Here is a 12,823-nt window from a genome sequence, read left to right as displayed (position 1 = left end):
TCTCCTTAGAAAGTAGAGCCAGCAAATAGAGACTGAATGTAGGATCGGACCACCCCAAATTGCCAGCCTGCCAAACTATACAGGTGAGGCTGGAGAGGAGGAGGCGATAGCCCCTCCTGCCACGGAGGGCCGTGGGGCTGGCTAATGGAGCGGAGGAGAGTACCCTGGCCGCCTACCCAGCTTCCATTAGAGGCCCCAGCTGCCAATCCCCTCTGCATCCATCTGCTGCCCCATCCTCAGCCTCTTCCGGGCACCCCACCCCGAAATGGTCTCCCCGCTGGGACTTGGGTGGGTGGTGAGTAATTGACCTGAATTCTCGGGCTGTGGTTTGGGAGGAGGGCCGCTGCGGGGCCGCCCTTCGACGCTTCTTACGTAGAAGGCCTCACCCAAGCCTCCTGGGCAGGGGTGGACGATTGTGCGGGAACAATGATCTTTCCAGCTCTTGCCCAGGAGGAAATGACAGTTCGGAGATGGTGATCCGCCGGAGTCAGGCACGCACGTCAGCGCGCCAGCTAGAACGCGCCTGGACCCCAACCCCGCCCAGGCGCGCGCGCGCGCGCGTGTGTGTGCGCGTATGTGTGTGTGTGCGCGCGCGCAGTCCTCCCCTCATAAGGCTCCCCGAGACCCTCCCACTCCCCCTGCTGCGCCAGAGCCTGCGATCGGCGGGGAGGGCGGGCGGTGTGGGGGTGCGGGGTGCGGGCGGGACGCTCGGTGCCAGCCCGCGCGCGCAGGGGGTGGGGGCCGCAGCGCTGCCCTTTGTTTCCCCCTGGCGCTCTGGACGTGTGCAGAGTCACGGTCACATGGCGCTTCCGGCACGGGGTGTTCCAGGCGGCGTGCCAGGGCCCGGAGATGCCCCCGCCCCCGACCCCGCTCCCCTTCTGCCGGCTGTCAGCCCCTCGAGGGGCGCCTCCCCCCCCCCCCACGCCAGCTTTCCAGGCCCACGCCCTACTCCGACACGCAGCCCCGCCTGGACCCCCCGGGTTGGGGCGGACCGCCACCCCCACCCCCCACGTTCATCTCTGAGCGCCCGGGCTTCAGTGTTCCCTGGCTTTTCTTCCAACACTAGATGGGCAATCTAGCCCGGTTATTTGCTGGGGCCCTCAGTTTCCCCAACCCTCGACCATTCCCAGGGCTCAAAAATCAACCTCCCGGGAGTCCTGTGTGGCTAGTAGGTGGAGAACAGTCGTTAATGGATTCCATTCTCCTTTAGAGGGATGGAGGAGGCAGTTTTGGGCCTCCCTTCCCTCCCTCCCTCTGATGCCAACAAGAAGAACAAAACAAAAACCAGCAGCTGCCCTTCATCCTCCTTGGCACACAACACATTTATTTAGTTATTTAATCGGCCGTGGGGCTTGAACTCTGGGCCTGGGCACTGTCCCTCAGCTCTTCAGCTTAGGGCTCTCTACCACTTGAGCCAGAGCACCACTTCCTGCTTTTTCTGTTTAAGTGGTGCTGAGGAATCGAACCCAGGGCCTCATGCATACAAGGCAAGCACTCTACCACTGAGCCACCTTCCCAGCCCCCACACAACACATTTAGAAGCAAAGGTCCTAATCTGTTAGAAATATGTTCCCTTCTGCGGTGGTGCAGTCCACCCTGGCGCCATCACTTCTAGCCAGTGTGCTCTGTGAAACCTGAGAAACATAGAGGCTTCCTGGGGGCCACTGCAGTTTCTCTTAGCAGATTAAAGACTTCATTCAACAAATATTTATTGTGTACTATGCTGGTGATAAGTATAAGATTGTAATGAATCCCAGTTACTCAAGAGCCAGATACAGGAGGATTGCAGTTGGAGGCTGGCCCATGGGAAACTTAGCAGGAAGACTAGCTGAAAAGCAAACTAAAATACATAAAATGCAAAAGGTGGGGGAGGGGGGCATGCATGGCCCAAGTTGTAGAGTATATGCCTAGCAAGCTTGAAGACACAGAGTTCAATCCTCAGTCCTGCAGAGAAGGGGGGTGGGGGTGGGGAGAGGATAGGGAGAGAGAGGGAGGGGAGTGTACTATGGCAGACCATGTCATTGCTTGAAACTAGCAATGGTGGAGGGAGGGTCTCAGGGATGCAGCTGGGAGGCGCTGGATGTACATTAGGTAGCATCCCCAAGGTCCTTTGTCTCTATGGGCAACCTTTGCCCAGTGCCTCTCATCTGGGGCCTACAGGGAGTGGAGTAGTAGAGACTAGAGAGGGAGAGCAGGCAGCCCTAGGTGGTGTCCAGAAGATGAAGGCACACCCTTTGGGCCAATGATGGGTGTGTATGTTGCATGGCCTTAAGGCTTGAGGGGGAAGAGCAGGAAGGCAAGTTCCCGGTTGCCACTGTGTCTGTCCACCAGGGGCAGGGGATGCTTCGAATAGTGCTGAACCATGGTGGTCACGGAAGAGAAGACCTACACAAAGAGGTAGGGCAACCATGAATTTTTGTTTTGTTTGTGCCAGTACTAGGGCTTGAACTCAAGGCCTTGAGTTCTCCTTGGGTGTTTTTTTTTTTCACCCAAAGTTGGCTTTCTACCACTTGTGCCATATCAACAATTCATCTATCTATCTATCTATCTATCTATCTATCTATCTATCTATCTATCTATCTATCTATCTATCTATCTATCTATCTATCTATCTATCTATCTATCATCTTCTGGCCCTGGGATTTGAACTCAGAGGCTGGATGCGCTCTCTCTGAACTTTTTGCCTTGAGCCATAGCACCACTTCTGGTTTGGGGGTTTTGTTTTTGTTTTTTTCCCAGTCCTGGGGCTTAAACTCAGGGCCTGAGCTTCTTTTGTTCAAAGCTAGCACTCTGCCACTTGAGCCACAGCACCACTTTTGGCCTTTTCTGTTTATGTGGTGCTGAGTAATTGAACCCAAGGCTTTGTGCATGCTAGGCAAGCACTCTACCACTAAGCCATATTTCCAGCCTCGCTTCTGGCTTTTTGATGGTTAATTGGAGAGAAGAATCTCATGGACTTTTCTGCACAGGCTAGCATCAGCTCTCAGCCTCCTGAGTACCTAGGAATACAGGCATGAGCCACCAGCACTTGGCACATGAGTTTTGTGAGCCTCACATGTCCAGCAACTTCCAAAGATGACTGGTAAGGGGGCAGATTGTCTCTGAAAGATGCTGCCCTACTTTAAACCTCCTACAACTTTCCTGTGATCATTGTTGGCTAGCCTTGGGTTTCCAAGGCCAAGTAAAAGTAACTTTCAGGCCCTGCTGTGCCTGGAGCTGAATGCTAGGTTATCATCTCTACCTTATAGCCCAGCAAATGCTGGGTATAAAATTGAGTTGAGCTGGGCAGAGAGGCAGGAATCTGGACTCTGGATCCTGCCTTCCTCATTAGGCTGTAAGTACAAATGCCCCACCTCAACCGTGTGCAGATGGGAGTCATAGCCAGAGGGAATACCTCTTCTCAAAGTGCCCGGAATCTAGGAAGCTTAAGCTACAGGCTCCTGTTATTTCAACCTGCCCTAGAAAAATGCAAACTGGGGGCTGGGAATGCAGCTTACTGGTTGAATGCTCACATAGCATGCATGAAGCCCTGGGTTCGATTCCTCAGAACCACATAAACAGAAGAAGCCAGAAGTGGTGCTGTAGCTCAAGTGGTAGAGTGCTAGCCTTGAGCAAAAGAAGCTCAGGGACAGTACCCAGGCCCTGAGTTCAAGCCCCAGGGCTGGCAAAAAGAAAAAAGAAAAGAAAAATGCCAACTGGATTTCTCCCCCAGACATATGCTCTTAGCTAGGCTCAGAATGCTGGTCTCTGTACTCTCCTTATTTGGGAAGTCCAACTCCTCCAGCAAGCTCTTACCTCCTCGTGGTTCCTGCCCTCCCGGCCCAGGGCATAGTGGCGCCCACCATCCAGCTGCCGGATGGGAATGTTGAAGACCCGGCCTTGGAGAAGCACTGCCAGGGTAAAGGGCTGGGAGGTGTGAGGCCCTGAGCTGGGGCGCACTGTGTAGGCCCCATCCTGTGAAGGAGACCCCAATCATGAACCTTATTTCCCAACTACTCATTCCAGCCCTGACCCAGGATGATCCAGAACCTCTCTAGACCTCCATCTGCCAGCTCAGCCCACCACAGCCTGTGAGCAGCAGGGATTTCAGAGAAGACTCAGGAGTCTATAGCTGCCTACCTTTTGGAAGCAGAGCAAGGCTCTCTCTACAGCATGGCGGTCACAGTTCCCTGAGTACCAAGGCTGGGCCAGCAGGTTACTGTCCTATATACAACCACACACACACAAGGCCACTCAGAGATGTGTCAGGGAATTGAATGGGAGCAGAGAACCCTGGAGTGCCGTTGTTTGCATTCACATCTGCCAGTGCCAGACTGAGCCCCAAAAGCAGAACAAAGCTGCGTCGTGCCTGGTGCACACATACATACATTTCTGGTGGTGGTAATTCATGCCTCTGCCATAAGGGTCCTGGGTGAGGACTCAGACTCTGGTTGCCAAAGGCCTTGCCCTCAGCCTGCCCCCCCAAGCCCCTACTCACCTTGGCAGCTGAACTGCTCCCAGGGTGGGCTATGGAGGGAAGAGGGGCTTTCCTTCCCACTGAAAGAAGGAAATTACAGAGTTAGGGCCTGGAAGGGGTTAGGCAAAGGTTCCAAGGAACAGCTTTAGGGGTAGGAGCAGAGGCAGGGGATACAGGAAACCTGAAGTCCAAAATGGAGCACCCTGAACTCCTATTCTCCAGGTCCAACATCCTCCCAAGACCCACCAGCCCAGCCTTGGGAAACTTCCAGGTGAGATGTGACCGTGAGGCCCAAATTGGGAGCTTCCCAATTTGGTGCAGGCTCTGGAAAATGTCCAAGAGGATTCCCCCTCACCCCCCACACACACTGCTGCCACCCCAACCTGACCCTGGCTGGACTCAGCTGCAAAGTCGGGGAGTGGAAAGGGGTGAGGAAGGAGTCTACAAGCCCGCAGGCTTGGGCAGAACCATCCAGAGATGTATGCACTGACCTTTAGAGGTGGCATCTGCTGCTCCCTGGGAAACAGGAGGTCTGGTCAGATGATCACTGGCCTTGCAGCGAGTCCCACCCTGAGCCTCCCTTCTCTCTCTCCCCCTACCCAGTTCAGTTTCCCCTTGACCACAAGCCTCTTACACTCCAGGCATCCTGGGGTACTATGTTGGGCCTGTAGGGAGCAAATCAGGGCAGAGCTCAGGGTCCTCATCACTTTCAGAAATGAGCCAATATCCCAACCTTCCCTTACCACCCCTGTCAGTGACCCAGGACAATGGAATGAGACTGCCATTTCACGGTCAGGACTGAGGCAGCCTGCGTTAGCATTCTCTTAAGCTCTCTTACTTTCTCTCCTTCATGTAGGCACGTGTGCATCTGGTGAGGTACCTACCTAGGAATCACAGATGTCCTTGGCAGAGGGACTGAGGGCATCAGGGCTTTGGAGCTCAGAGACCTAGTTAAGGCTGGGACTGAAACAGAGAAGGCAGGCTGAGGTTGACCTGGGATCAGGCAAGGAAATCCAGGCTGGTCAGGGAGGGACTAAGAATGGCTTCAGGGTCTTCTCTGCTGTCTGGGCCCCTGGAATTCCTTCTAACTAGAGGGAGATGCTAGCCTGGCCACAGCAGCTGAGAAGCTCCACCCAGCCCTTCTTTTAAGGGGTTGGCTCCCCCTAATAGGCACAGGGTGCATCAACTCAGACCAAAGGCAGGAGTGAAGGTTATCATTTGTGTGTGTGTGTGTGTGTGTGTGTGTGTGTGTGTGCGCGTGCGTGCGTGCGCGAGCGCGCGCGCGCTCGCACGTGTGGGGCTTGAACTCTGGGCCTGGGCACTATCCCTGAGTTCTTCAGCTCAAGGCTAGTGCTCTACCACTTGAGCCACAGTGTCACTTCCAGTTTTCTGGTGGTTAATTGGAGATAAGTCTCATGTACTTTTTTGCCTCGGCTGGCTTTGAACCTGGCCTAAATCCTCAGATCTCAGCCTCCTGAGTAGCTAGGATTACAGGCATGAGCCACCATCTCCAGGCTCATTATTATTATTTTTTTAACTTAGTTTGGTTTTGCAGCAGTGGTGATTGAACCCAGCACCTGGCATGTGCTAGGCAAGTGCTCTACCACTGAGCTACCTTCCCAGTGAGAACTGAAGATGTCTATGCAGTATCTGAAGGCCCATGCACACCAGTAAGGGACAGAAGTGGGGCCTGGAGGGTGACTGTGGGGCAGGATGGTTTGGAGGGAGGCCCTCACCTGGATCAGGCTCACACTTCAGGTAGACATCCTCATCCTGATCCTTTGCAGGGCCTGCTGCCACCTAAGGTAGGGAGGAAGGGGTATGTATGATCATGAGTTTGCCCAGCCCTGGACGTCCTGCTAGGACTAACAGACCTTTGCCACAAGCAGTAGGGTGACAGTCAGGGAAAGAGCCTTGATCAGGAGGTGGGGCTCCAGTGGACCACATTCCCTCCTTGCCAGTTGATCCTCTTTTGGGGAGGGTTGAATGACTAAAATTGTCCCTCTGGGGCTGGGAAGGTGGCTCAGTGGTAGAGCGCTTGCCTTGCATGCATGAGGTCCTGGGTTCGATTCCTCAGTACCACATAAGCAGAAAAAAAAGCCAGAAGTGGTGCTGTGGCTCAAGTGGTAGAGCACTAGCCTTGAGCTGAAGAGCGAGGCCCAGAGTTCAGGCCCCATGACCGGATCCAAAAAAAAAAAAATTTGTCCCTCTGCCTGGAAGGAAGCATCTCATGAACACCTTCCTTTTCAGTGGTACCCACAGGTGACAACTGCCAGGGTATGCAGGTGTCAAAGAGGAGCTCTGGCCAGTGCCTTTAGGATAACTGGCTTCTGCCAGATAGGGGCCTGTGGCAGAAGGGAAAGACTCTTTGGGGCCTTTCTCCTGGGATCTAAGAGTATTTCCTGGCCTTTTCAAGCCCTACTCTGTCCCTGCAAAGTGAGGATGGGGGGGGGGGGGTGGTTACTCACCACTCTGGATATCACCTCTCGCCCTGCAAGAAGGAAAGCAGCAGTCAGGAGGAGCAGGGAGGAGGGGCTGGGACATGGGGTCCTTGGAGCCAACTTTGAAACTCCAAGAGGAAACCATCCTCCTCTCCTTGTCATTTCTTACACAAGGCTGTAGTGTCACCTAACTTGACCTCCCAAATGATTTTCCAGGCTTGGCTCCAGATGACTTTGGGCTGAGCCAAAACTCAAAGCCACCCTCAAGGTCAGTAGGGCTAACCAAATGTGCCTCAGGTGAGCAGTTTGACCTTGGGTGGAGGAAGCCATCAGGATGGAGGGACTACAACACCACTCTTCCCACATCCTCTTTCAGACAGGAAAATTTCCTGGAGTTCTATCCTTTCCTGACATCCCAGAGTTGTGGTGTCACAAGCCTCAGAGGCACTGACCCTAGGGGCAAGTCCCTGAACAGTGACAGCAATAGTGACCGGAATGAAGTCAGTGGTGGCCCAAGGATGTCCCTTTGCTGGGGGGATGGTGCACAGATATCCCCATAGAGAGGGTACTGGAGATAGAGTAGGCTGCCCTTCTGACCTCTTTATTCTGGGGTCCCCCCAGTCTGACCCTGTACCAGATATTCTACACCTGCTGGAGAGGGAGCATCAGGTCAGATTTGATGCTTTGATGCCTTCTCAGGCACAGCAGTTGACATCTCTGGGTCTCTGTCTCATTTGTACACTGGAAGCCATGCTACCTCCGGAACTTGGCCAGAAAAAAGGAAGTTACAGCCAGGAGGGTGCAACAGAACGGCAGAGGATGACTCTAGTGTGAGGCACACCCAACTCCACCTCTCCCAGGGTGGAGAGAGGCAAGAGGACATGTCCCTTACCTCGACTCCCAAAGGCAGGTCCTGGCTTTGTGGTCAGCTGCGGGTTCATTGCTGCCTTCAGCTGTGGGCGTAATAGAGCTGGTGAGGGAGGAGGGAAACTGAGGCATGGTAGAGTGCTTGCCTAGCGTGCATGAAGCCCTCCAATGGATTCCTCAGTACTACATAAACAGAAAAAGCTGGAAGTGGCACTGTGGCTCAAGTGGTAGAGTGCTAGCCTTGAGCAAAAGAAGCTCAGGGACAATGCCTAGGCCCTGAGTTCAAGTCCAGGACTAGGAAAAAAAGCTAAAGGACAGATCCCAGACCTTGAGTTCAAGCCACAAGACCGGCATAAAGACAAAACAAAACACAAAAACCAGGCACCAATGGTTCATGCCTGTAATACCAGCTACTCAGGAGGTTGGGATCTGAGGATCATAGTTCAAAGACAGCCCAAGGCAGTCAAGTAGGTGAGACTCTTATTTCCAATTAACCATCAGAAAACTGGAAGTGGCACTATGGCCCAAGTGGTTAACAGCTAGCCTTGAGCTGAGGAGCTGAGGGACAGTGCCCAGGCCCTGAGTTCAACCAACCAAAACAAACAAAAAAAAAAAAACCAAAAAACCCACAAAAACCTGCTGGGTGCCCATGGCTCATACTATTCAGGAGGCTGAGATCTGAGGATTGCAGTTCAAAGCCAGCCTGGGCAGAAAAGTCCCTGTGAGACTTATCTCCACAAAACTGGAAGTAGAGCTGTGGTATAGCATTAGCCTCCAGCAAAAGAGCTCAGGGACAGTGCCCAGGCCCTGAGTTCAAGCCCCACAACCAACAAAAACAGAAACAAAACCTGCCACTATAAGCTCAAGATGAAATGTACCAAAAGGACATTTTTCTCAGCTTCTTTTCTGTGGCTCTTGGCTGTGCACTTCTCTACTTTTTTTTTCTTTTCTAGTAAAATATGGAATGAAAATGGTAGCTTTTGGAGTCCATGTGTGGGACTCATTGGGACTGGGATCTGGCACTGACTGGCAGCTGAATGGAGAGGCTTGTGTAATCTCTGGACAGGATGGAGTCCTCAAGCTCAAAGTTCAGGGGAGTACAGTGGAACCTAGAATCCTAGGTCCAGCTCAGGGGAGAACAGAGGGAGGGAGTAGCAGGTCAGGCTGGCTGGGAGGGCCAAAGGACTTTGGCTTCTCAAGTCTCTGGCACCTGAGATTTTGGGGCTTTCTTGAATGCAAATGTTAGTGCTCTTGCAAATGATCTACCTCTCACAATTTACTCACCGGAAAATGGTTGCCTGGGGTGGGGTGAATGGAGAAGGAGTGACTTGGGGGAAGGTCTCTCCCCATGGTGGGTGGTGGCTTGGATGGTCCGAAGGGGCCAGAGCAATCTGGAAAAGACCCCAGACATTTTGGGCCCTCCCATGTCGATTCCCATTTTCTTCCAGCTCCTTCCCAACTGTCCTTCCATTTCCTTCTCCTTCCCTCTCCTTAGCTTATTATCTTCCGACAGCTTTGTCTCTCTGGAGGCAGCCAGCTTCCCTGCTCCGACCTGGCCAAGACCCTAAGCAGTGGGAGTGGAATACCCATGGTACCCTCATCTCAGAGAACATTCTAGAATCATAGAGGGGGTACTGGAGGCCCCCAGGGACCAGGGTCTAGCCTCCTGCTTTTCTGCTGTTGCCTTGGTTACATGGCACTCAATTCTCTGCCTTCCCTACTCTCCTTTCCCTCCTCCTGTCAGTGACTCTTTTCTAACTTCCATCTCTGCCCCAGCCAAGAGGCCCCAGTGACCACCCTGTCCCTGCCCCTGCTCAGGCAGGAGGAAAGCAAGGCCTGGGTTCTCTACCCAAATCCCCACCTCCCTGCCTCTCACTTCCCTGCCCTCACCCAGGTACAAGGACTCCTCCTCAGCACCCGCAAGGTGTGCAGGGGCCAGATTGAGGGACAGGGCCTCACAGGGGGGCAGCTCATACTTATCCTCTTCCTCCTCCTCTTGGGCCTTCAGAAAGTGCTGCTGGGTACAGAGGAGATGGAGGGTGGAACATGCCCAGGACACTGATGGCTGCTGCCTCCCCCCCCCCCCCGCCCGTCCCCCCTCCTCCCCAGCCTCCATCTCAGCTGCTGAACTTACCCTGTGTCTCCAGGTCTCTGGAGTAGGCAGAGGAGATGAGCTGAGGGCATCCTCTCTCCAAGCTGAGGCATCTGGACAGACAGACTGGCCTTGCCTCCTCCCACCCCACCCCCTTCTAGCACAATGTCTGATGTTCCCCCCAACACACCTATAACAAGCTTTAATCCTCTACTAAAGAAACCAGTTCTCCTGGGGGAGGAGGGAAGGTTTAGGGCAGTCCTGGGGCTTGATCTGAATGCCTGAGCTTTTTTGCTCAAGGCTAGTGCTCTGTCACAGGAGCCACAGCTCCACTTTTGGCTTTTTGGTGGTTAATTGGAGATAAGAATCTCAAGTATTGCCGGGCACAGGTGGCTCACGCCTGTAATCCTAGCTACTCAGGAGGCTGAGATCTGAGAATCACGGTTCAAAGCCAGCCTGGGCAGGAAAGACCGTGAGACTCCTATCTCCAATAAACCACTAGAAAACCAGAAGTAGCACTGTAGCTCAAGTGGTAGAGCGCTTGCCTTGAGCTGAAGAGCTGAGGGACAGCGCCCAGGCCCAGAGTTCAAGCCCCATGACCGACAAAAAAAAAAAAAAAAAAGAATCTCAAGTACTTTATTGCCCTAGTGTGTTCAAATGGAGATCTTCAGATCTCACCCTCCAGAGTAATTAGAATTACAAGCATGAGCCACCAGGCTTCAGGAACCTATCTTTCCTTCCTTCCTTCCTTCCTTCCTTCCTTCCTTCCTTCCCTTCCCTTCCCTTCCCTTCCCTTCCCTTCCCTTCCCTCCCTCCCTCCCTCCCTCCTTCCCTCCCTCCCCCCCCTCTTTCTTTCTCTTTCTTTCTTTCTTTCTTTCTTTCTTTCTTTCTTTCTTTCTTTCTTTCTTTCTTTCTTTCTTTCTTTCTTTCTTTCTTTCTTTCTTTCTTTCTTTCTTTCTTTCTTCTGCCAGTCTTGGGACTTGAACTTAGGGCCTGGGCACTGACCCTGAGCTGCTCTTGCTCAAGGCTAGCACTCTACCACTTGAGCCATAGAGCCCCTTCTGGCTTTTTCTGTTTATGTGGCACTAAGGAATTGAACCCAGGGCTTCCTGCCTGTTAGGCAAGCACTCTACCACTAAGCTACATTCCCAGCCAAGAATTTACTCTTTTTTTTGTCAGTCATGGGGCTTGAACTCTGGGCCTGGGCACTGTCCCTAAGCTCTTCAGCTCAAGGCTAGCACTCTACCACTTGAGCCATAACACCACTTCAGTTTTCTGGTGGTTAATTGGAGATAAGAATCTCATGGACTTTCCTGTCCCAGGTAGCTTTAAATCTCGATCCTCAGATCTCAGCCTTCTGAGTATCTAGGATTATAGGCATGAGCCACCAGTGCCTGGCTAGGAACTTAATTCTTTTTTTTTTTTTTTTTTTTTTGGTCCTGTCGTGGGGCCTGAACTCTGGGCCTGGGCGCTGTCCCTCAGCTCTTCAGCTCAAGGCTAGCGCTCTACCACTTGAGCCACAGCGCCACTTCCGGCTTTTTTCTTTTTGCTTATGTGGTGCTGAGGAATCGAACCCAGGGCCTCAGGCATGCAAGGCAAGCGCTCTACCACTGAGCCACCTTCCCAGCCCCTAGGAACTTAATTCTTGAGGGAAATTTTTATCATGGCAGCAGGGCCAATGAGTTGGCCCGAGAAAGAAGGTAACCTCCCAGTCGCTTGTTTTACCTACATCAGTTCCACGCCTCCTGACACCCTTGACTTTCCTTAAGACAAATGGGAGAGCTAAGCCCCAGAACCAAGCAGTGTAGGACTATGGCAGATGCGTGTCCTGAGCCACTCAAGAGATACTAAACTTGTGGGGGCCCCTAATGTACTGGAACCCTCTGGTCTACTGTGTCACTTACCCATGCATCTGGGGGGTGGAAGAGGTGGCCCCAACCTGCAAGCAGACTCTACTCAACTTAGCCCAAAAGGTTCTGGAGTTTGTGTCAAATAGACATTGCACTCCGTCACACTGATATCCATCACCATGAATGCCTACCCCCCCAAGAGTTGTGTGACATGGTGGCCTTGGACTGGGGCAGCAGAATGGGTGGGAGGGTTCCTGGGGGTAGAGGGGCAGAGCCAGTGCCCTTGGGGAACACAACTGGATGGCCTGGTACCCCAGGTAAGCTGGGAGACAGGGGAGCCCCAGTACTGATGGGTAAAAGCAGATGAATGGTGGCAAGTGGGCTGGGAGTAGTCAGAGCCAGCACCACACCTAGAGCAGCAGTGCCAGTGAAGGAGGGATAGGGGGTGGGCAAGGGAGACTAGAGAAGAGGGTGGGAGAAAGAAGAGCCCCAGTACTCACCGGGCCTTGGTCCCACTGAGCTTGTCCTAGAAAGAGGGGAAAATAAAGGATAGTTAGTACTATTGGGATTAGGACACCTCTCCCTGCCCAGAGTTCTCCCCCGCCCTCCCACCCCAGAACCAGGCAGGTTTGTGTGCCTGGAGCTGTTCTGGGACCAAGTCTCACCATGGCTGGATTAGATGAGCTCTGCCTTCCAGTAGTCCAGGATTTGGCACAAAAGGTGTGAGGCATAGGGGCCCTTTTGTTCCCTATCCCCTTCTATCAATATTATTTGCATCTCTTAAGCACCCGGAAGGTGGGTGGCCTCCCATTCCAAATGGACTTCACTCAGGACACTCCCAGATGAGACCTAGCTTCTGTGTTGCTACTCCCCCCTACCCCCCAAGTCCTCCAGAAGGAAGCTGGCCCAATGTCCCATTTCCAAAATGCATGTGTTACTAGGTAGGCCCCTTTCAGACAATTTTTTAAAATCCTTACACTTGTCATTTGCTGGTGAGTGGTGATCAATGATCAAAGACATAAAAGTTAGAACTGTCATGTTCAGTGACAGCTTTATTATTATTATTATTGATGGATGTGTTTATTCATCCAGTGGACACATCACCAAACACTCTCTA

At 52.9% G+C, this 12,823-nt stretch overlaps 1 protein-coding gene across 1 annotated transcript; it reads right to left on the bottom strand.

Moving 5' to 3' along the window:
• Nucleotides 1-1,303: 1,303 nt before the first annotated feature.
• Nucleotides 1,304-12,227, bottom strand: LOC138825206 (SH2 domain-containing protein 6-like). The gene is made up of 15 exons (XM_070019592.1): nt 12,207-12,227; nt 11,761-11,795; nt 9,899-9,969; nt 9,655-9,781; nt 9,049-9,155; nt 7,790-7,850; nt 6,925-6,947; nt 6,193-6,256; nt 5,341-5,419; nt 5,091-5,121; nt 4,948-4,972; nt 4,478-4,536; nt 4,120-4,203; nt 3,796-3,954; nt 1,304-2,385 (listed from the first exon to the last, which is right to left on the bottom strand). The coding sequence occupies exons 2-15, from the start codon at nt 11,762-11,764 to the stop codon at nt 2,269-2,271; spliced, it is 1,011 nt and encodes a 336-aa protein (XP_069875693.1). The 5' UTR covers nt 11,765-11,795; nt 12,207-12,227; the 3' UTR covers nt 1,304-2,268.
• Nucleotides 12,228-12,823: the final 596 nt, after the last annotated feature.

Source organism: Dipodomys merriami, unplaced genomic scaffold, assembly GCF_024711535.1.
Source record: "Dipodomys merriami isolate MVZ:Mamm:240054 unplaced genomic scaffold, mDipMer1.0.p SCAF_136, whole genome shotgun sequence".
Taxonomy (NCBI): Eukaryota; Metazoa; Chordata; class Mammalia; order Rodentia; family Heteromyidae; genus Dipodomys; species Dipodomys merriami.
Note: the sequence above shows the minus strand (reverse complement) of the source record. Positions and strands in the feature narration are given on the sequence as shown.